This window comes from Hippopotamus amphibius, unplaced genomic scaffold (assembly GCF_030028045.1).
Source record: "Hippopotamus amphibius kiboko isolate mHipAmp2 unplaced genomic scaffold, mHipAmp2.hap2 scaffold_300, whole genome shotgun sequence".
NCBI lineage: Eukaryota > Metazoa > Chordata > Mammalia > Artiodactyla > Hippopotamidae > Hippopotamus > Hippopotamus amphibius.
The window spans coordinates 1,345-25,959 of record NW_026648419.1 but is presented as its reverse complement, the minus strand read 5'-3'; the positions used below and the strand labels follow the sequence as shown (position 1 = coordinate 25,959).

Sequence of the window (24,615 nt, the reverse complement as noted above, 5' to 3'; positions counted from 1 at the left end):
TACCAAGCCCAGCCTGGCCCCCAGCCTCACTCTGGGCTTTTGAACCTGATGACTGCAATAGGTGTTGTCTCGCTGGCAGCATGTCCCTGTGCCCTGCTGAGCTGAACTGCACCTCCTGTGGCCTGTGCTAAGATCCCCTGGGCCTGGTCCCCCAGCTGACGCCTCCGCCACTTACCCCGTGCACCGCTCAGTGTTAGATCTCTGAATGCGAAGTCCTGCCCTGCTGACTGCCCACCCTTGACCTGATACCAGCACGTTGATTCCAAGTCTATCCATGCATAGGCTCTTATCTGTGTGAATGTCACTTCCAAAGCATTCTTTACTTGTTCTCAATTGGCGGGTTGAAGGGTTCCTTTAAGGAGCCGTTTCCTGGGGTCTTTGCTTACACACCAGCTGCTTGCTACCCTCAGGACGGGCATATGTCCCAACATACCATTTTAGGGAGACATACAGGCACGTCCTTGAAAGCTAATTAAGAGGAACATAGAGCACTTTGAATCCTAACAATATGATTTACAAAACTTTCCGAGAACACCCACTTATGTAAAGGGAGGCAATTCTGCTCTAATGTGTACAACTTTCCCCTTCCCTTGTAGAAAGAAACACACTCGTGAATATTCTCAAGTACAACTCCCTCTCCCACTCCCGGCACCACAGGCCACGCCACCAGCCACTGCAGGGTTGGCTCTGGGTCTGTGCAGTCCCCTCGTGGCCCACAGCCCCTTCCCTCCTGCTGACCCATGAGCACACCTCAGAGGGGACCATTCTAAAGATAACAAGGGTCTGTCCGTAGTTCAGCTTTCTTCTTTACACTGCGCTGATTACACTTTGGGGGTGACAGTGGATGGGGACGTTATACATGAGAGAAATGTCTCTTTGTGGAAGGAGAATCAAATCAGGCTGAAAAATCAGACACTGAGCTCTCTTGGGAACAGGTGAATCTGAATTCGTTTTTTCCAGTAGAACTTAGATTGCTGATGGCCTTTTATCGGTAAGGTGGGCAGGCGTGATGGTGAGCTGGGCACCACATGCCCACCTGCCAGCTCCTGCCCCTGCCCTGCCCGGTGTCTGCACTGACACCCTGGCTGGAGTCAGGGCTGGAGGCTTCAGGCTCAGCACCTGCGCTCTCAGTGAACACCCGTCTCGGAGAAGTCTGGATTTTTTTCTGAGCTGTGCGGGATTTCTCCTAGGACCTAGGCTACGCAGGGTGGGTGACGTGTACCTACCAGTACAGCTGGATTCCCACATCCGTGCTACCTCTGAAAGGTTGTTTGAAGACCGTCGGTGCTTGGGTTTTGGCACCTACCCTCCAGCCCCAACACTGCCACTTGCCCACAGCAGACTCAGGAGTAGGAAGGCCTGACCCAACCTCCCAGACTTGGGCCTCGGTCTTCAGCTCACCTCTTATGTGAAGTCCAGTTAATGAAATGCATCTTGATTTTTTTTAATGCCCAATACCACTTTTAGCAGAGATGGTCAGTCCATCAGAGTAAGAGGTTGTCAGATTCCAGAAAGACTGCGTCTCTGCCCCAGCCATTTGACGTGGGGCCAGCCTCATCCACAACACAGGCTAAGTGCGGTCCCAGTGCCAGCCACGAAGTATTTAGCTCAGGGGGTGCTTGCTGTGTAAGAACCGGCTTGGGATCCTGTGGGAGAGAAAGCACTTGGAAAGGTAAAGCTAGTTTGGAAGGAAATTTATAATTAGGGTAAGAATCATAGACTTTCAGAGTTGACAGAAACTTGGAAACCTTTAGTTAACCCTATACCCTTCATGTCTTTATTTTTTATTGTGGTAAAATATACACGACATAAGATTTACCATTTTTATCTTTTTTAAGTGGCATTAAATGCTTTCACAGTGTTGTACAGCCATCACCATTCATTTCCAGAACTGTTTCATCATCCCACACTGAAACTGCACCCACTGAGCAATAACTCCCCTTGACTCTCCATCCCTCCAGCCCCTTCCGAGACTTTTTAAAGAGGGAACTAAGGCAGAGGAAGTTGAAAAATGAGCAGGTACCCTGGGTGCAGTTTCCGGTTTTCGCTGGCCCTTGTTCCCCCCGACATCATCGTGCTCCCCCCTTAGAGTCCCCCCTCTTCACCTCCAGGTTGTTTTTAATCTAAAACACAGATCCTTGCAGACAAGAAGACCTGCCTTCCATTGCCAGTTTTCCTCTGTGAATGTGTTATTCAGTTTTTAAGCTCAACGAAAAGGAATATCTTTTCTGCCCATCCCAGCCCTCCAAGGCTGAAGTAGGACTTAAAAACCACACAAAGGCAGTATCACATGGAAAGAACACTAGAACGGGAGCAGAAAACCTGGACTCAAGTCTGGGGACTGTGTGCTGTGAGGTCTCGGGCCAGTCGGCATATCTGAGCCTTGGGTTTCTCTGTGGGAGGTCGCACAGCTCCGGGGGCGCGGGTGTTTATGTGAACCCTTTGAGCCTCGTGCAGATCTAAGGTGTGACATCAAAAGCCTTGGCTCTCCTGAACTTCTGACTCTGAGAACAATGAGACCCCAACAGAAGAGAAAGTAGAAGATTCTGTGCTTTGCCCCTGAAACTTGCTTTGCAGGAGGTGTGGTGGGAATGGCCTCAGTACAGTTCCTCCCGAGACCCAGCTGCAGTGTCCACTTCCAGCTCTGGGAAGGACTTGAGTGGCCAGAGCTGACCTTTCTTTCCCTCCCCAAACCCACAATTCCCCAGGCCCAGCTTCCACGTCTTCAAAGAGCTAGCCTGCTGCTCCCACCTCAGCTGCCTTGGCGCCTTGTCCCAGATTCAGAGCTTCAAAATAACCTGGCCAGACAGATTGAAGGAAACTTTTACACCCCTAGTCGGGTGACTGACCTCCTGGCATTGCTGGTGTTTCCACCGGTGTCTGCTTCTGCATTTTATAAGAAGAATTTTTTAAAAAAATTTTATTTTTTATGAAAAGAGCTCTTTGGAGAAAAGAAAGTGAAGCATCACATTCCTCTGTTTTATTTTTAGAAAATATTTTCTTCGTAATAGATCTAGTGGGTTGAGCCTGGAGACGGACTCTTCTTGCCTAGCTTTGTTCTAACTCTACCTGCGGACTGCTTTATATTCTGCCTCTGGGGAGCAGGGCGCTTAGCTGGCTGGAGCTGGCATTGCTCCCTCCTGGGAGAATTAATTACAAGATCTTCTACATGTCTGCTATGCTTTCTGTTTCTTCCAGCCTCTTGGTGAAGATGGGGTTTTCTTACCTTCTTAGAAGAAACAGGTTCGGAAAGGTCGTGGTCATACAACCAGTGGAAAGCACAGGTCTTGATTGTGGTGCTTTGAGAGACCGCACTTGGTGTGTGGTAGGGAGGAAGCCTGCTCTCCGAGTGAGGCTCGAGTACTTTCTTAAGGAGGGTCAGGTTCAGGCCTCCCCTGTTGCACACTTGCTTGCTGGAGGTGTATTTCTTCCTCAACAGCTTTTTTAATCCCTTGACAGTTGGGGTAATTATTTGTCCCCACCACACCCTTGCCCAGTGACTCAGGAGTCCAGCCGTAGCAGCCAAGAAAGAGGTCCGACCTCAAGGGCTGGAAACGACTGAATGGGTTTCTCAGGCCCGCACAGTCACCCGGCACGCCCTCAGCCGCGTCTGCAGGCCTGGCCCGTTTCATTTATGTCACACACTAATGCGATGACAAGGGGCCACTGACCCAGGAGAAGTCGCTCTAAGAGCCGGCTCTTAGAGCAGCAAAGGTCACCACCTCCCTTGCCCACACCCTGTGCCATCAAGCTCCACCTACAGGCTCGCTCAACGTGATTTCCTAGTCAGTCCAATTTCAAGAAAACTGGCTGACACAGGCAGTGCAGTGAGTGCTATGAAGGGCCAACAAATTGTGTAAGATCAGGCCCCTCCCAGTGCTTACCCTCAGGTGGAGGGAGGCAGCTTTGGTTACATGCCTATGTTACACAGCAGACTTTGACACTTGCTCTGATGGAGGCCTGCAGCCATTCATGTACTCATTCAGTGAATATTTAAATACCCACTCAGGCACTCGGCTAATAAGGGTAGCTGCTGTTCTTCAGCCTTTCCAACGTACCTGGCTCCACACGGAATCCTTGCCTCCCAATGGCACCGTGACATGGCTACTATCATCATTGTTTTTGTTTTATGGGTGAGAGAGCACAGGGAGGTTGAGTAACTTCCCCAAGGCTGTGTATTCACACCTGTCTCCCCCGATGCCTGTGAGCATGGTCGTTGGTTTCACACGATGGCAGGGGCTGGGTTGGAGGGACGGATAGGACAGAAACAGTCTTGAGAGGTTGAAGGGTGAGGAAAGGGCTTGAGCAAAGGTATGAGAGCGCCTGGCACACTTTGAGAAGAGACCGCTGTCTGGGTACCTGGGGTTTAGGTGTGTGGGGAGAGTGGTAGGAGCTAAAGCCTGACAGGTGAGTGGGAACCAGAACCTGAAGGCCTCAGGGGACGTAGGAAGCCTGGCCCTGATCCAGCAGACAGTGAGGTGCAGTCAAAGTTTGCTGGGCAGGGTGCGGATGATTCATTCCGGACTTTAGGGAGATCACTGGCACCTCACTGAGAACAGTGGGGACAGGCGGGCGTGTTGGAGGGCTGATGTGATAGATCTAGTGAAAGATGGTAAATACCTGGCCCTGGTGCTGGACAGGGAGAGGAGGGAGAGCTAGTGGAAAGGCAGGGAAGCAGCCGTGGGGGAGGTGGGAACGACAGCAGCTGAGTACAGCTCAGGGGTGTCAGGGAAGGGGCTTTGGGCCTGCAAATTCCCACACATCAGCCTTCCACTCTCCCCTGTCCGAGCACATTGTAACCTGCTGTGGCTCTGCAGACCCTGGGAAGGTGTTTCACTCAGTAAAAGAAGTTTGGGGGTGGGCTTCCCTGGTGGCGCAGTGGTTAAGAATGTGCCTGCCAATGCAGGGGGCACGGGTTCGAGCCCTGGTCCAGGCAGGAAGATCCCACATGCCACGGAGTAACTAAGCCCATGTGCCACAAGTACTGAAGCCCACGTGCTAGAGCCTGTGCTCCGCAGCAAGAGAAGCCACTGCAATGAGACACCCGCATGCCTCAGTGAAGAGTAGCCCCCACTCACTATGAGGAAAGCCGGCTCGCAGCAATGAAGATCCAACACCGCCAATAAAATTCATTCATTAAGAAAAAGAAGTTTGGGGGATAGGGGTATGGTCAAGGTCAGATCATTGAGGAAGGAGACCTCAGAACATTCATCCATAAGGACTTTGAATGTTCAAAGTCAAGACCTTGGCTTCCAAGTTGGAAATGTGAGTTAGAGAAGGGACGTGATCACCACCGCTGCAACCCCTGCCCCTCCCGACAGACTCCTCTGTGCTGACAGCACAGGGAGACCAACGCATGCACAGCAGTAAACCACCTTTTCGTTCCTTTCGCCTCTACTATTTTGTGGGACAGGTGATAGATTTTTTTTTCATTATTCTGTTGAAGTCGTATTTTTATCCTTTTTATTTTTGAACACACTAAATGGTCTCTAAGCAACATACCAAGGAGGCCTAGGAGAAGGGTTTGGACTAGGAATTCCCATGAAACAATGTACTTGACACGTGGACATTCATAGCTCTACCCACCAATTAGTGCTTAGCATTCTCAGGAACACGTGGAACTTTTTATAAAAATTGACCATGTACTATTCATAAAGCAAGTCCCAGCAAACATCAAGGAATCAGTATCGTATAGACCACATTCTCCAACTACAATGCAATCAAATTAGCAATCAGTAGCAAGAAGATACTTTTTTAAAAAATCTCATATATTTGTAAATTTTAAAACATATCTTTTACAGTTGGGTCAAAGAAAAAAATCATGGTTGAAGAAAAGTACTCAGAACTAAATGATAATGGAAACACTTGGGAAGTGAAGAACTAGTTCAGAGAGAATTCCGTTGCTGTTCAGGATTGGGTTGCATTCATATGTTTTTTTATTACAACTTGTTTTACATCGTCTGAGAAATGAGCAGAGGCTGGAATATTTTCTAAATTTTTAGAGAAATGTTTTCTGGTATCTGTTCATTTTATTGCCAAATCTCATCATCTAAAATAATCTAAAATCCCTTTCCTCGTCTGAACACAGATTCACGTGAAATAAGCACAAAGAGAATAGAAAGAAGAGACAGAATATAGAAATTTTGTTTCATTCAAGGTAGCTCTGAGTTGAGTTTAGGACATTTGGTTTGCTTTGACCATTTTTATCCTCTCAGCATCCTCAATATGTAGTTTTGAACTGTGTTTTGTGACAGGTGATGAGGGATTTGGAAAAAACAGGTATTTTTCTTCTGGAGTCACTTGACACCTGGTTATCTAGACAGATGGGATTTTACCCTCACTCTCAGGTCTTGGGGTCAGAAACTTGGACACTGGCAAGAAAAATAGACTCCAGACTTCCTCAACGTTCAGCTTGTTATTCATTGCTGGTTGACTTCACCTGTAATTCTTTCCTGTCACCTCACTGCCCTCCCATCTTGAAGAAAAATCAAGAAAACAATTGGAATTCTCCCCAGAAGGAAGAATCTGAGTTGCTGATGGGCCTCATTGTGGTGGTTCTAGGAGGACACACTACCACCTGCCGCCCTCTGCTGTTCAAATAAAACCAGATTCCCAAGCCGCTCTTTCCCACGCCGTCTATACTAGCCTCCTCCTGGACTTGGGTCCCCCGAGAGAGAGATCGTGCATTTTATGCAAACAACGTCATCCCTGCTCCACTGCCGCTTCCATTTTGGATTCCAGATCTCTCCTCCTGCCCCGCCACCACTTCACATGGGCCCCCAAACTGTTTCTGAGGAAGGAAAACGTTAGGTTTCAAGAAATATGTGCATCTGATGATTAACCCTTGGGGTCCCAGGCTGATACCACGGGTCTCTGCCCACACCACCGATGGTCTTTAGACCCGGTGGTCAGGAGACCTACATTCTAGTCTGCTCATCGAGTGACCTCAGTTAATGCGGTTTGACAAATTCTACTTGACCTTCTGCTATGTGCAAGGTGCTGTGTGAAGCAACATGACGAAAAACACGTGAACAGGTTACTACTATCTTCAAAGGGTTCGGTGCAGACCTCAGCGGGGGCTGGGAGAGAAAGCCTGGTGGGGCAGTTAACATGCAGGGAAGGTGTGCTCACAGCTGGCAGCATGTGAGCAGAGCCAGGGGGCCCAGCCTCTGGGAGAGCAGAGAGGAGGGCAAGGTCACTGCTGGCTGAATCTCAGACGCTAACTGACCAACAAGATTCCACGTCACATTCCAGATTAATGGAAATAGGAAAACACTCCGCGTTCACGGCAAGGCATTTTTTCTCAACTCTCCTCCCCCAAATTAGGACCCCACCGTTTCAAAGTTTCATGGGTTTGGCAAATATCAGTGGAGCCCTTACGGGCCGGGTGCTGCGCTAGGCTCCGAGGCAAGGACAGTGAATGAAACGTGGTCCTTGCCCGCGTGGGCCACGGCAGATACAAAGACACAGGGTGAGAAGGCTGGCGTGACTCTCCTCCCGTTCACACTCGGACTTGCTTCAGAGCAGGAAAAAGCAAGGGAGGACTCTCCGATGGGCATACCCAGAGTCACAGTTAGAAAAACAAGGTGGGCTTTTCCAGGCGCCTTGTCCTTGCTGGAGGCGTTTGAAGAGGAGGACTGGGTAGAGATGAGGTGGAGAGCAAAGATGGGGAGCAAAGGTCAGCAGGCAGGCCTTTGACATCGATGACAAAGCCTCACGATGCTTTTCCCAAGACCTTGCCTCTGCCCTGAACACGGAGGCTGAGGGGGGAAGAGCTCCGGGAGCCAGTCCCCCGTCACCGTCTCCATGATGTTACGCTTACTTCCCTGTCTCCTCTGGAAATGAGAATCAGTAACAGCTGCTCGGCACTTTCTCCCAGGGCTTTGGAGGAGCAAAGGAAGGAGTTTGGAGGAGTTTATGCCAACCATGCAAGGCTACACAAATCAGCCATGGTATCACCATTATCAGCAACATCCGGACCAGCCAAGAGGCAGCGGCGTGAGGACGGATGCCTTCCACACGCCACCCCCAGGCAGAGAACCTGCAGTTAAGCCGCACCGGCAGCCTTTCTCTCCAAGTCCCCACTGAGGTGTGCACTGAAGCTGGGAAGATTTTCTTTTTAAACGTTGCCTGTGTTTAATAGTACATTCAACACAGTTGGGGTTGTGACGAGAACGAGGAATAAGGTAAGAAGTTCTCTAAGCAGCCGTTTGGGGTGTTTATAAAAGCACTGCCACAGGGCAGGTTTGTGAAACCCCACTTTTTTATAATGTAGGAATCTGCCGTTTGTCTCTTGCTTTTGTCAGCTTTCTCCTCCCTGCATCTCCTGGTGTGGACTCGCTGTCTTTTTCCCTCGTGGATTCCCGTCAAGATGGGAAATGCAGGCCATCGAGCAAAGCTGTCAGCGTTCCCACATCTTCTCCACGCTGGAGTCCTGGTCGAGCGGGGATAGGATGAGGGCGAGGGCGGTGCTCCGTGTTTGCCGGAGGCTGGCTGTCGACATCAGCCAGGCACCGTCCCGGACACTGCGTGTCATTTAATTCCATCTTTCCCACTAGGCCGTTGGCCCACTGAGGGTGGTGGGCATTCTGCCTCGCCCCTGCCGGCCACCACCGCCTAACCACGGGTCAGCTCAGGAAACCGTCATCAAATAGATTGAGCCCTTCTGTCAAACAGCTGTCCAGGTTCGCGTTATCGTCCCCAGTTTACAGATGAAACCGAGGCCTCAGCTGCTTGGGAATGCTGTTCGAGGCAAGAAAGTCTGTCTGGCTTAGGGTCTGGATATCGTGTGCTCTGCCTGCTCCGGGAGTTTACCGCCCCTCCTGCGCCCCACACCGCTAAGACCCTCCTCTCTCAGGGGCCATGGCCGCCGTGGATTTTGTTGTTTTTTAATCATTTCCCAAAAAGCTTGCATTCCATTGTGTTTGAAAACAGACTCTAGTCAAGTATTTTATTAGTAATATACCCAGAAGTAATTGTGTTACAGATCTTTTGGCCCTATTTCCAGATTCTATGTATGAATCTGTCCTAAATTCGTGGGAGAATGGAACTGAGGACATAGGTCAACTGTTCATTCAACCCACCTGTATTAAGTGCCCATGGCGTGGCAGACGGGGGGCTCTGGGCCTGAGGCACAAAGAGGAATGACAAATGATTCCTGTCTTTGAAGAACTTACAGTCTAATAACTCTCACTGAACCTTTTTTCCTTTAAAAAAAAATTGTTACAAAAGTGAAACATACTGACTGCAGAATATCTGGAAAGCCTAGGTAAGATGAAAAAAAAAAAATCACCCAACATTCGGATGTTTTATAAATCCTGAGGTCAAGGACCTATGTCTTAGCATCTCTGTATCCACAAAATCTTACAGCAGCCTGGAGAAGCAATGTGTTTTCAATGCGGGACAGCAACCCTTCATCGCAATCACCCCAAGAAAACCACTATTAACATTTAGGAAATACTCCTGGTTTCTTTTTCTTTGTGAAATGACTGGTTCAGTGTCATCCTCCCACCTCACCTAAGCCAGGTGGATCCACTTATGGCTCCCTTAGCACCCCCACAAGCGATGCTGGGCTACCCACCACGAGTTCTGGTAGTTTAGTTCGTTTTTCAACTGGAGCAAATCTTTACACTTCTCCCCCTACCGTGCTCCAGGGTCTCCTCACAGAGAGGGGTTTCTAAGGTGTGGGAAAAGTAGTCACTTTTACCAAATGCCCCCATGCATCCCCCACTCCACCCCAGAAAAGTCTCAGGGGCAGGAAGTTGCTTTACCTGAGGTCTGTTCCCTTGGATGGAGGGGAACTTTCGGCAGCTTTCCTCGACAGGCTGCACGTGGGTTCACCTGACGCAGCTTTTAAAACTGCTCATCCCAACCCCACTTCACACCAATTAAAACAAAAGTTCTAGGCATGAGGCCCAGGCATTGGTTTTTAGTGTGTTTTTAAAGACACCGGGGTCAGAGATTGAAAACCACTGATTTAAAAGCAGGCGGGGCAGTGGTGTGAGTGGCCTTTGGAAGCTAGCAGAGGGTAGTGTGATGGTCAGAGTCTTGAGACATTCAACCCCAGGACTTGGCATTGCAAGAGTTTTCTTCAGCCTGCTTTGTGAAAAACCTGAGTGGTAGACTCAGAGGGGAACTCAGAGGAGGAGATATCTTTTTCCAAAGGGCTCGTATAGACGCCTGTATAAGGTAAAACCACACATAAGCCGAGTTCCTATGACTTGGGTAAATTGGGGAGACAAGTGTGACTGCCCCAACAGGCAATTTGCAAGGTACACGAGCCTCCTAGCTTCCTTACGCAGGAAAGGAGAATTTTGCAAGATAAACTATTAGAGACAAGCCACTGCAACAATATGCCTCTTAGCAGAAGGGAGATGATTAGAATTAGATAATCTTTAAGTAGTCATTGAATACTTGTTATTTGTCAAGCATTGTGTGGCATACAAGATTTCATTTAATCTTCATGATAACGCTTTGTACTAGGTATTCTTTATCCTCATTTTATAGTGATGATAGTAAATTTTAAATAGCTAGGATAAACTCACATTAAACAGAAAAGGTAAGCCCCAGCCTCTTCTGCTGGGAAGCCCAGGTTTTGTTCACCCCACGCAGCTTTATGACCCAGATTGTAGGATTAGAGATAATGCAAAAGATGGGAGAAAATTAGGGCAGCCGTCTTCTCAAGAAGGGGTAACGGCCAGCCGACTGGAAGGTTTTCGGTGAAGATACATGTGTCACGAAGCAGACATCGGTGTGTGCAAAGGGCTCCAGCAGTCCCGCTACCAACCAGCCATGTGACCAGACAGATCGCTAGCACAGCCGAAGTCTCTGTTTCATCACCTATGCAGCCAAAAGGGCTGTGCGGTAGTTTTCAGGTTGCCTGATAGAGGCCTGGGCTACAGGAGGAGTTCGGGGGGTCAGGATGGACATACAGGACTTCCCTCTTCCCCCTTCAACCAGACAAGCGCTGCATTTAGCTGCTTGAAGGAAACCACTGGGTTAGTTCATGTCCACGACTCTTCCAGTTTAATAGATGTCAGTTCCTCTGTTTTTTGAAAATTCCTGATGCTGGGAAGAATCAGGGCCGTCACGATGCTTGAGTGCTTATTGAGGTGGGGGAGAATGGGTTTTTATGCATGTGGCGGGGAGGAAGAACAAGTGAGGTGACAGAGGACAGCAAGGCCAGCTGCAGCCAGCCCAGCACTGCAGTCACAGTAAACCTGCCTGGGTCCCAGGCTGCCCAGAGGGAATGTGAACAGTCAGAGGCTACGGGAAAGTAAACCAGGTGCCCTTGTTGTTACTGCAGTAGTGATGCGGTCACAGAGCACAGGGGCTGGGCTCCGGGCTTCTCGCCCCAAATTGCATTTTCTTTTTACTCACTAGGATAAAAGTCTCCTGTGCTCTTTTAGTAGTTTAGGATTTAAGCAATTTTCTGTTTCTTTGTGTTTTTCAGATCTTAAATCCAAATTTCATCCAAGAAGGTGAGTTAAAAAGTGAGAGAATTGAGTATGTCGGGATTGGCTAAGTAAATTATGGCAAATGCAGCACCAAGGTAGCGCCTTTAAACAATAGGGTTTAGTTCTGTGCTTATGGACAAGGAAAATGCTTACGATACACTGTTAGGGTGAAAAAGACCACACCTTGCGATGTGTGTAATGGGATCCACTTTTTGTAAGAAAAGATGTGTTCATATACAGTCTAAAGGGATATATACCAGACTGTTCACAGTAACCCCTGCGTGATGACATCAAGGAGATTTTGCTTCTCTTTTTCTAATCTATATTTCCAAGTTTTTCTAAAATAAACATTTATTAGTTTAAAAATACTTTTCCACGGGGCACAGGTGACTCTACTGTGTTAAGCTGAAGGTTATTTGAATCATTAAACAACATGGGTGGGGAATGAGAGGGCTGTGTTATAAAATAGCTGTTTTTATTCTGTTTGTCCTGAATGATGCGAATTTATGTCAATGTTGATTTGACCACAGTGGCACCAGAATTCCTTGTGCCCTTAGTGGATGTGACCTGCTTGCTTGGGGATACAGTGACACTGCAGTGCAAAGTCTGCGGGCGGCCAAAGCCCACCATCACCTGGAAGGGTCCAGACCAAAACATCCTGGACACTGACAACAGCTCAGCTACATACACCGTCTCCTCCTGGTAAGCTGACAGCCCCACCTCAGCACCCCCAGCACTTCAGTGCGGTACCCGGAGGCACTACCCAGGTAGAGTGCGGTACCCGGAGGCTACGTCTGGGATGCAGCTCCTGTTCCGGTTACTTAGTCTCTCCAGAGAAGAGCTGCCCTGGAGCCTACTCTAGCACAGACCCTTTGTGCCCACCGGGATCCTGTGAAATGGTGATATACTCAATTCCTCCATTAACTTAAAAACAATTTTCTTAGAAGAAAAAAAATGATTTACTCCAAAGTGTGCAATGGAAAACAGAAAATCCAGCCACAAGCATGCTTCTACACAAAGGCTATTTAACAGCACTTGGCTGACTGGCTCCCAATTCTTCTGTTAATATTTATTGCTACTAATTAAGAACTTTCCTGCACAGTGCTGCTTACAGAGGACACGCAGTAACAAGCCCCAGATGCTTAAGAAACATTTATGGAAGAAACAGCTAGGATCAAGACACTTCATCCTTTTTTGCGTGTGAAATGGTATTCCCAGCAGAGACTCCCTGGCCAGGTCCTAAAATAACGGTGGGCCCAGGGAGCTTAGCGTGAGTCAGTGCATGTGAGGGCCGTGAAGATCACCAGGTTATGTCACGGCCAGTGGGAAGGGAGTGGGCTGTGACCTCTGTACTTAACCCTTTCAGAGCAGTTCTTCCCTTGATGTCCTGGACCCCAGGCTGGGACTACTGGGAAAGTTATTTAGTAGAGGAACTTGTCTTTAAAGTCACTTAAGTATTTTGAGGGTCCCACATGTAGAATGTGAAATACTTGAAGATTTCATGTCTTGCCATTTTTTGGTACCACTCATTATTGAGTGTGGACTGAAAATATTTTAGGACCAAGTTGCCTGGTGGCAGTAATACTAGTAATATTGGGGACCAGTATTTGTATAGGACTTTATATATTTCAAGCCATGTTCTAATTTTTATCTCATTTTACTCCTCTACTGTCCCTTATTTACAACCAACTTGAGAGATAGGCATGGCAAGAATTTTCTTCCTCTATGTGGAACTGGGGAGATAGAGAGGCAAGGTGTTCACCCAAGTGTGTAAAAAGGTAACAGAACAAGGATTAGACCTTGGTCCTAAGGACTCAGCTCAGCACAACTTGTACTTTGATAGTCAGTTGTCTCATTACTGCAGTTTGAAGGGCATCCTTTTCGTGTCCCTAGTGATTCTGGGGAAATCACTCTGAAAATCTGCAATCTGATGCCCCAAGACAGCGGAATTTACACCTGCATAGCAGCAAATGACCATGGTACCACGTCAACCTCTGCTACGGTTAAAGTGCAAGGTACAGTCTCTTTGTTAGTCAAACTTTTTTTGTGCTTTAATATTCATTTTGTAATTGTGGTAAAATACATATAGCACAAAATTTGCTGTCTTAACCAGTTTCAAGTGTACAGTTCAGTAGTGTGAAGTCCATTCACACTGTTGTGTAACCCATCTCTGGAACGCTTTTCATCTTGCAGAGCTGAAACTCTGCACCCGTTAAACGACTCTCCATTTCCCCCCGCCCTCCCTCTGGCTCCTGGCAACCACCGTTCTACTTTCTGTCTCTATGAGCTTGTATTAGTCAAACATTTCACTGGACATTACAAGGGCTCCCTCAGACCTGGGGAAGAAGAGGTGCATTGTGAAAATTCCAAAGCAAAGTTCCAGCAAACGGGAACGGAATGAATCTTTGATAAGAGCTGTCCGTGCCCTGCCGCACACCTCCTAAAGCCTAGTTTTCTGACCAAGCTTTCTCTCCAGTGTGCAGCACTCAGTCTGAGGAAGAACTTATGACAGCAAGGTGTATCTCCCAGGTCTCCCTCGGGCCTAGGGAAAGGTGTGCCACTTGATGGAGAAGGTCATAGGAAACATTTGAGACCCAGGTTAGGTGTCAGCATTCCCTAGGTGACTTTCAGCCTCGGTGTAAAGTTCCAAGTTCTGCAGAAATAGCATGTGACCCTGATTTCTGTCCCCGCAGGTGTTCCCGCCGCCCCTAACCGCCCCATTGCCCAGGAGAGGAGCTGCACCTCCGTGATTCTCCGCTGGCTGCCTCCCTCCAGCACAGGAAACTGCACTATTTCTGGTTACACAGTGGAGTACAGAGAGGAAGGTGCGCCACCTCCCCCTGCACTTCTTTTTCTATCTTCCTTCTCTTAAGGAGGTCCTTCAGAGTCATAGAACTATTTGCCTCCACGCCTTCGTCAGCTGTTCCTTCTCGTGTCTCCCAATGCAGCACAAAGGCCTCAGTGCTGGGCCACAGCCACCTCTGATCTCAGACACTGAGCAGGGTGTTTTGCCAACATGATAATGACTCATGGCAGGTTGCCAAGTACCTTCACGTGCACCTCCCTACTCAACAAGCCTGATTACCCAGATAGGGACCATCACACCCATTTTACAGATGAGGAGGCTAAAGCTTAAAGAAAGTTAAGAAACCCAAGGCTGGGGTTCATAGGAGGCAAAGCTGGCATGAGAACCCAGGTCTCTCATTTGCTAACCTGTGATCTTTCTCCCAGAGTAGTAACTAGGATACCAAAAGCTGAGCTTTACCCCACCCCCACCCCCCAACTTTACCTCCAGACAAAATTCAGAGATCACTGTAGATGTATGATGACTTTGTAAATTGTTCAGTTTTTAAATTTGTTACACTTACATGCTAAGAGTGCATACATTTCCTTAGCTGTTAGAAACAACTATTATCAAGAAGAATTAGTTGAAATGAGAAGCTGCTACATAGCTCCAGTTGTTAATTCCACTTCTCCGAACCACATGATGAATCACACACCTGAACTGAAAGCAACTATTTGCACCTAGAACCAGAATCCTCTGTTTAATCGACTCTCCATTACTCTTCTTATTTTAACCCTGCTTTCTTCCCTTAAACATGCCCTCTGCTATTATAAATCTACTTACGTTTGCCTCTCTCTTTAGCTGTTCACTGTCTTCCAACTCAGCTCAAAGGTACCACTGCTGAGCTGAGAGACACATCTCTCCAAGCCTGTCTTTCCCTTGGCACTATACAGGTCATAGCTCATCTTGTGGACTAGGTTCTCTTGGGGAAGTTATTTAATCTTTCTGAGCCTCAGTTTCTTCATCTGTAAAGTGAGATTAATGCTCCCAACCTTGTCGGGTTTCTGAGGATTTAAGTGAGAAGGTTAAAAGAGAGAATTATGGGAAGACTCCTTCCAAAGTATTTTACGTGTTCATAGTGCTCAGTACATGTTCATTTCCATTCTGTTTCAATTTCCAAATGCGTATTTTCTCTCACTCTTATTAATGTACCTTATATTTTTCTGGCCTTATTAAAAACATGCCATGTGTTCCTCTGTAAATTCTGCATGCTCTATGTCTTTTCACTCTCCCCCGTGCCCATTTGAAAATGAACAGACTCTACAGGCCAGCTGCTTTCACCCCACTCGTGATGTATTTAGTCTCTTAGGAGACTGAACCCAAACCTGCCACAGTTAGCCCACAGCCTTTCAAGGCCCAAGGCGGTGATCACAACTGTCCCTTGAATGGAATGTGTCACTTTTCCTTTCTTTGTTTGCTGAAGGTCTTTGAAACAATGTCCCTCTGGCCTTTTCTCTTTCCCTCTCCTCGGAAACTGTGCCCTAGGTTCCCAGGCCTGGCAGCAGTCGGTAGCCTCAACCTTGGACACTTACCTTGTCATCGAGGACCTCAGTCCTGGGAGTCCTTATCAGTTCAGAGTCAGTGCCAGTAACCCCTGGGGCATCAGCCTCCCCAGCGAGCCCTCGGAGTTTGTGCGGCTTCCAGAGTACGGTGAGTCCCAGCCACGCCCAGCACCCAGGTGGGGGAGATAAGACACCTGGCCGACTGTCACATACAGACTGGCACTGGCGCCCGCTGGCAGTCAGGTCACTGAGCTAGAGGTGACTTGGATTTGCTTGTCGACTTTAGCATTTCAGAGGCCTGATGAAGAGTGTTTCCATGAAGTTTGGGGCTCAAGTTAGATCTGCCACCCATGTCTACCCTGGGCCTGCCAGGTTGCTGGTAAAGTGTTTCTCCAGGAACCAGGAGGGGTGGGCAGGAGCCGTGAGTCACATGGTCACATGGATGCTCCCTACGCCTCTTCTGAGAGGGGAGCACCGAGCCTCCTCTTCCCTGGGAACCGCTGCCAGCCTGAGTGTACCTCACAGCATCAACGACAGCCCCACTCATCAGTCTAAAATGGGGCGAGGAAAGCGACCTGCTTGAAGGATTTGAGTCAAAATGCGTATCCTGTGGTTTCTCTACCCCCAACCCTCCCAGAGTATCTTTGTTTTCAACGTGGATACATTTTAACGTGGATACGTTGAATAAGATATGCATTTAACTAGCTGCACATGAGCATTTTGCAAACGTGGCTCTTATTTTACCCATCTTACCAAGCCACCTTGGTCCCTGGGACGTTTTGTAAGAGGAAACTTAACCTAAAGAAATCTCCAGGTAGCGAGGTTTGGGGCAGTGCAGGGCAGTGGACTGTGTGTGTTGCGGCAGGGGGAGGAGGTCCCTGTAGTTAAAAGACAGTGAACCTGCGTCTTTGGGTTACAGGCATCCCGGAGTCTCCAGGGAGCTGTGGACCGTCTAGGGCCCCCGTCTGCAGCCTGGCCCCCCCGAGGTTAACTCCGGAAATGCTTGCCAGGCCCTCCCCACTGGCAGCCGGGCTCAGCTCTGCTCCCAGGGGCCTGTGACTCACTGGGAAACCTTGGCCCCGGTTCTCTATTTCCTTAGAACTCAATATGGGTAGAGCCGTGTCCAGCCGCAGCCTGGCTGTGTCTGGGCAGCCTGAGGTGACTGGGGTCAGAAGAGACGTGGTGCAGCTTGACTACTCTTCTCCCAAGCCGCTGCCTGCATCCCGCCCAGGGGTGCCCGCTACCTCGGTTTTGCTTCTTTTCGTGAGCCTTGCTCCCCAGCAGACAACATAGATATTGGTGTGCGTACTTTTGTGTGTGTGTGTTTATAAAGCATTGCCAGGGAATTAATGCATCACACAAGATAATGCCGCCAAAGATTCTGCCCAGCTGTATATTTTCTCAGTATACTGGATAAGCTCATTAACGCTGAGAACAAAGGGGTGAGAAAGAGCAGCGTCTGGCATGTTTTGAGCACGTTCCTTTCCGTTTCTCCTTGGCCCTATAACTCTTCCCCTTTCCTCTCTGCTGTATCCTCCCCGCAGCCCTGATTCTCACTGGCTTTTCTAGGCCTTTCAAAGTGTTTGTCTTTCTCCCTTTTAATTTTTTCTACCAGATTTCTATTTGAAAACATCCAGAAGTCACATTTCTGGTTGTTCGGAGTTTTCCCTTCATTTATGGAGATGGTATGGGGAGTCTGACTCTGTCGTGTCAGTTTCCCCTTGGATAATATTTTTTTAAGATAACATTTCAGAGAATTGTGGCATTTTCCCACTGAGTTAGATTCCATATTTAGTCATGAGAATTACTTTGGGGGTGATGCTAGAGCTTCTCTGTTAACTTTTTTGTTATTCTTCTACGACTTTCTCAGTTCTATAAATGGATTCTTTCTCTTCCAAAGATGCTGCTGCCGATGGTGCCACCATTTCTTGGAAGGAAAATTTTGATTCAGCTTATACTGAGCTGAATGAAATTGGAAGGTAATAACCCAGTTTTCTGGTCCTTTATTCACGAACACTTAACAACATCACGTCATAATCATAACTTTTCCTGTTTTTTGTTTCTTTCACTAAGTGCATTTTCTCTATACTAAGAAAAAACTGGAGTATTTATGTGTATTTTCTATGGTTCTTCTAACTTCTTAAGTTGAAGTTCTCAGCCTTTTTGCTTTTCTAATATAAGAATTTAAGGCTCAATCTTTTCTAAATGTACAATTTTAGCTATATCTTACGTTCTGATATGTGGCATTTTCATTTTTCAGTTCTAATAAGTATTTTTCATTCAACTATGATTCTTTTCTTTGACCCAACTGTAGTAATGTTTTAAAATTTTCAAATGTATGAGATTTTTAAAAATTATCTTCTTACTACTGATTTCTAATTTAATTGCTTTGTGGTTGGAGAATTTGGCCTATATGATACTGATACCTTGATTTTTGTCCGGACTGGCTTTGTTGAGTAGTATATGGTCAATTTGCATAAGAAGTTCCATGTGTTCCTGAGAAGAATATATAAGAACCAGTTGTTGGGTACAGGTCTCTCTCTTTTGGTTAGAAAAATATATCCTCAAAAATGAAAAGGATAAAAATGTGACTTCTAATAGAATAGTGAAAAATAATGTATCACCTGTCTCACAAAATCCTTGATGGGAAGGAAAAAAAAGGGGTTCATGCCTGTGATGTATTGGTCTCCAGGTGGTCTAGGTGAAAGAATGTGGGTAGATCTTGCAAGTCACCCACCCTCCTGTGATGTGTAAATAAAAGAGCACCAACTAGCAATGGGCCATTGGCATCATCTCCATCTCTGATTGATGCCTGAAATTTCCTAAGTGGCTGTGACTGGAGGTTGTGGAGAGAGCAAAAATGCTCCTTATTCCCATTTCTTAGGCGGGAGTCACAGTGTAATTCACTGTCTTTTGTTACAGCTCCTTTCATCAAAAACCAGCTTTAGCTCTACTTTCCTGTCTTCTTTGTGTAGCCAAACAGAAAAAAAAACAGGCCCGTGGAAATTTGCATGGTGATGGTGACGATGGTGATGCTTGTTGAGTAATACAGTATCTGGATACCATGCAGATATTACATAAAAGTTATTTAATCTCATCCTTACAACACCACGAGGTAGTATTTGAGTAGATTTCCAGTAAAGGAAATTCAGGTTCAGGAGGTTAAGTAACTTTCTCAAGATCCCACAACTAGGAAGTGTAGAGCCAGGAATCAAACCCTAGGCTACCTGACTTTTAAGCCTGTGCTTGTCTTACTAATATATGTTGTTTCCCATCACAGCAATTTCTGTCAAAAATAGGTTCTAGTAATGGAAATCTAGTTTGCTCCATGATATTAAAGTTTGTGAAGCTATATGTGACCCCAATAATAAGCAAATCAAACCCCCATCTGGTTCTCAATGAAATTGGCTCCATCACCTGGGTGTACCAGTTAATTCCTCCACGAAGCCTGTATTTGCTGTTGATAGCCATAGGCTAAGGCATGTTTTACCTAGAAGAGATGGATGTTTTGATATTTCTTAAGAGGAGATCAATTTTCTGATCTGTTCAAAGCAATCAATTTTTTTTTAATTTCATCTCCAACAACCTGAAGCTTGTTCTCTCTCCCAAGTATAGTCTTCATATTTTTAGAAGATCCTTTAAAACGCTGTATATTAACAGAATGGAGATATAACATATAGGTACTTACATGAGATACGTAAATGATATCTGTGCCAGGGCCACATAAGTGAGTCAGCTTTGTCTATCACACCTAAACCTAGAATTCTAGATCTATATGACTATCTTGTTAAAAATAGCTCTCCAGTAATTAAGTATTACAAAAAAGAAATAGATTCACTTCCATAGCCCATCCACAGAAGCAAAGAGCACTTGAGCATGGCATACTTAACAGAAATAAACTATATAGGCACCATTGCAGCTTAAAGAAGCCAAAGAGTTATCTCTTGGGAATGCTACCTGGTTACCTGTACAGGATTGAAAAAGGTAGCCGTACCAGGCCTCCAGATAAGGATGGCAGGTTGGACACAGGCATCCATTCTCATTCCCTCCTGAGACTTCACTGAACCTACAGTAAAGGATTTTTTTTAAACAGGCACATAAGGATGAGGACATTGGAAGAAGAGATAGGAAGTATTAGAAGCAGAAAAATAGGTGAAAGGACAAATGACCAAGAGACCTGAGAAACTCAATCCAAGTCAGTTGTGGGATCAAGTGAGAACCAATGTAACTTTTGCAGCAGAATTCCACAAAGGCCCAGGTACCGGCAGCATCCCATACTTTTGGAAATATGTGTAAAGAAGATGCTAAAATTGGAAGGTTGTCTGAACCTCGTGCGAGAGGAAATTGTGGCTCCAGATCTCCTCTCCAGCTTCAGGTAGCTGTGTGATTGTCCTTCCCAATCTAGGAAAAGACTGGAGGTTTATCCTCTGGAAAGGGGGAAACAGAGTGCCTCTGTTCTCAGGGACACCAGCACAATTGAGGACAATGGAACCATACTCCAAACAGGGCCATTGTGGGAATATATACATGCTAGAGACTGAGGACCCCTGCCCTCTTACTCACCAGACCTCCAGAGATGGACAGCCAGGGCTCCACCTTCTAGGCAGAAAGTAGGAGGGTCTTTCTCTGGGGAATCTGACCAATTCAAGAGGAAAGACTTAAAGATACTGGCTTTGGAGTTTCTCCAGACTAAACAGTCCATTCACATCACACTACAGTGAAGGTCAAGTTGACAGGCTCCATTCACATACTCAGAGCTTCCAAACAGCTCTTTAGTCCCCAACTTTTAAAATGAGCCAACTTCTTTTCTTTTTTAAAATTTTATTTATTTTGGCTGCACTGGGTCTTGGTTGCAGTACTCGGGATCTTCATTGCAGCAGGTTTAGTTGCGGCATGCGGGGTCTTTAGTTGTGGCATGCAGGCTTTTAGTTGCAGCATGTGGACTTCTTAGTTGTGGCATGCATGCGGGAATCTAGTTCCCTGACCAGGGATGGGACCTGGGCCCCCTGCACTGAGCGTGAGGAGTCTTACCCACTGGACCACCAAGGAAGTCCCAAAATGAGCCAACTTCTGATGCTGGCCAAGATAGAGTAATCCCATGGTAGCCTTTCTCTCCCACTGACTACAACTAGAATTCCTGAATGAAATACAAATAGCAGCTATCTGAGCATTCTGAAAAGATTGGGGAGGGAAGTTAATTACCTGAAAAAAGAAAGACAGTGGCAGTGAGTTTTCTGGCTTTTTTCGTTTTGAGGGGTTTTTGTTTTTGTTTTTTTTCCTTGATCTCTTAGCTTTGACCCGAGGGTCGGACAAATCAATGAACGGTGCAGCATGCACAGAGAGCAACATCTCCAAGAGAAACCCATCTTTATGGCCAAAGACAGGAAGAGAGCAGGGAGATTCCTACCTTTTCCCCTTTCTTCTTTCCCTTACTCTTTTACCCCCAAGGGCATGCATGTAGAAGTGTATGATGATGCCAGAGGCTAAAACTCTGACAGAATCCCATATTTCTGGCCAGCACAACTACAGAAAGGGTTCGCTTGAGCTAAAGAATGTAGGAGAAATCTCAGTGAGGAGAGAGCTAAATATTTTTATAAGGATCATATGCAAAGGACTAGGAATAATAATACTTTGGACCTTAACAGTTAATATCATCAATCACACTAGAAGTTAGAAGGCAATAGAATAATTCCTTCAAATATTTTTCAACCTAGAATTATATCCAGCTAAACTAACAAATATAAATATAGAATAAGCATGTTTTAGATATGCAAATCTCCAACAACTTATTTCCCATGCACTCTTTGTCAGAAAAGGTTGAAGAATGCATTTTACCACTTAAAGGGAAAATAGTCATAGTTTACTAGAGGTTTAACTGTGACCAACACTGACATAGTTGCAATAATGGAACACATTATTGATTACGTATAATTCTCTTGGGGAGACAGGGGATGGGAAAAGTGGTTATGTGATGGGGACAAAGCAAGGAGAGACTGAAATCTCATCTTCCATAGTGGGATGTCAACAGGTAATAACTAAAACTGAAAAATCAAGAAGTAGCCATACAAAACATACTGTATTTGGTGTCATAGAAGTAAATACTTAAATAATCAGCAAAATATATTAAAGTGATATATGAATCTGCCTCTAGAGGAAGAAAAATGGGGGTGGGTGGAGGATGAGACTATTGTTTTTATTTTTTATTTTTTAAAATAAATTTATTTATTTATTTATTTATTTATTTATTTATTTATTGGCTGTGTTGGGTCTTTGTTGCTGCACACGGGCTTTCTCTAGTTGCGGCGAGCGGGGGCTACTCTTTTTTGTGGTGCGCGGGCTCCTCATTGCCGTGGCTTCTCTTGTTGCGGAGCATGGGCTCTAGGCACGTGGGCTTCAGTAGTAGTGGCACATGGCCTCAATAGTTGTGGCTCACAGGCTCTAAAGTGCAGGCTCAGTAGTTGTGGTACATGGGCTTAGTTGCTCTGTGGCATGTGAGATCTTCCTGGGGCAGGGATCGAACCCGTGTCCCCTGCATTGGCAGGTGGATTCTTAACCACTGCACCACCTAGGAAGCCCGAGACTATTATTTTTAACAACAAACTTTGTTAAAGATAATTGACTTTTTAAACTATGGGGATGCATAACTTTGATAAACACAAAATATATTTTAAAAATTAAGGTAGCAGTGCCTAGACATAACCACTCATTTAGGAGATCTCTCCTCAGCAATCAATTGTTATCCTGCATCCAAAGTCCTCTGGAAGGCGTGACCTATAAAAAACAAACAAGAGAGAGTGCTTTTAAAACCCAAAATGGCAATTTCTTAATGGATGATGTAAAACAGAACTGTCATTTTGACCAAATACTTGTTCACTGTGCCAATAATGATGTCTGGCATGTAGTGGGCATTCAGTTAATATTTGTCTAATACTTGCTTTATTAATTAGGGCTTTCTCTTCTTTGGGGAAAATCTATAGGGAAGAAAAATTATTATTATCAGGGAGTTGCTTGGTGAACACAAAGCCGGGTCAAGGAGTCAGTGGGACAATCTTAGTAGTGACCGTGGTGTCTGATGCACTCGTTTCTGCTGGGTGAGTGGACTGCTCATCCCTCTCCTCTTGGGTTAGGATACCTCACGGACAGCACCTCATGGATGGTGCTGCCTTGTCACCTCTTTCCCTCCGTCTCTCCGCTTCCATTGCTGACCAGTTTCTCCTTCTATTTCACTCTCTCACTACCTTCCATAGGCCTGCAGGTGAGTCTGGGAACCATTGTGTCTATTTCAGGTATAGTTAACTTTGTTAGGTGTAAAAACGGCATGGTGGTCATATATTTTTAAGTGTCCTTGCCAACTAGAGCTGCAAACCAAGTATTTATGCAAGAAATAACATGCACGTAAAGCACTCCAGAGAGAAAAAGGGCAGGAGGTGGGAAAAGAATAGATGAAAGGTTGGCAAAATGTTGATAATTGTTGTATGTAGCTGCGGGGTACGTAGGAGATCTGTTCTACTCTTCTCTCTACTTTTATGTATATTGGAAATTTTCCATAACAAAAGGATCATATATATAAAATAAAATGAAAACATTGCTTCTTTAGAAAATGTTTTGAAATTGTCATAAAGCAGAATTCCCTTCTTTAATATTGTTAGTTATATTTTATAGAAATATATTCTGTGCAGAAAAGAAAACTGAACCCATAGTTGATGTTCAAAAATGACACAAAAATATATCGACTGAAAATATTTAGTTTTTTGCAACTCGAAGAGCCCTAAAATGCTAAGGAAGGAAAATGGTTTTTCTGAATGATAACATTATAATTAAAAATACGGAAAAGTAGATTCCTAATAAAATGTTACTGTCTAACCACTTTGGATAAAACTTCTCACATCCTTGAATAAAATGATACCTAGTTGATTGAGGAATCTTGGCAAAATACTTTTGCCCTTTTGTTTTCCAGAGGCCGGTTCTCCATTGTAAAGAAGTGCATTCACAAAGCTACTCGCAAAGATGTCGCTGTGAAATTTGTTAGCAAAAAAATGAAGAAAAAAGAGCAAGCTGCCCACGAGGCGGCGCTACTTCAGCACCTGCAGCATCCCCAATACATCACTCTCCATGACACCTATGAGTCCCCCACTTCCTACATCCTGATTTTGGAACTGTAAGTACAGGTGTCGTCTCTCGAAGGTGGTCCCCCAGCTGTTTGGGTTATTTCTTGCCCACAATTAATGGAAATGGCAGTTACATTAATTAGTGTCTTCTAGTTTACAGCATATTGTGTGTAACATGTACTCTCCCCTCCATCATATAAAAATGTTATTCTCATTTTATAGATCAGAAAATCAAGGACAAGGAAGATCATTAAATGTAGCTCCTTAAAACTAGGAAATGGAGAAGCTGGGACTTGTACCCACGTCTCTCTCACTCCAGTTTTCATCCTCTTTCTCTTACAGATTCTTGGGCTGGGCAGAGGTTTCGGGACAGCTTATTGACAATGGGTTTATTGACAGGGGTGGATCTGAAATGAAAGGGAGGGGTTTGTGCCTCTATCCACTGCCATAGCATCCCCAATCGACCACCCAAAAAATTCTTTTAAGGGCAGAATCTTACCTTCAAAAGCTTCCACTCATTCCAGATTTTCTAGAAACTCAGGCAAACCACATACTCGGCCATATACTTTGGGCTGCCTTCTGGGCCCCAGAATAGAACAATAAGGTCACATCCTTCCCACTCCTTCCCCAAGCTAAGAACAGAGATCATGCTCTGTGGTTTAGAGAAATCTTACAGAGGCTAAAGAGAACAGTCTTTTCAGAGG

The 24,615-nt window shown here is 45.9% G+C and overlaps 1 protein-coding gene across 1 annotated transcript in view; it reads left to right on the top strand.

The window, feature by feature from the left end:
- Positions 1–23,965, top strand: part of LOC130843437 (kalirin-like) — a 65,950-nt gene extending 41,985 nt beyond the window's left edge. The window contains exons 17-23 of the mRNA XM_057719756.1: positions 11,453–11,480; positions 11,987–12,158; positions 13,350–13,471; positions 14,150–14,281; positions 15,787–15,951; positions 17,704–17,782; positions 23,761–23,965. Of these exons, the coding sequence (XP_057575739.1) occupies positions 11,453–11,480; positions 11,987–12,158; positions 13,350–13,471; positions 14,150–14,281; positions 15,787–15,951; positions 17,704–17,782; positions 23,761–23,965 (903 nt within the window). The remainder of the gene's footprint in view (positions 1–11,452; positions 11,481–11,986; positions 12,159–13,349; positions 13,472–14,149; positions 14,282–15,786; positions 15,952–17,703; positions 17,783–23,760) is intronic.
- The last annotated feature ends 650 nt before the right edge of the window (positions 23,966–24,615 follow it).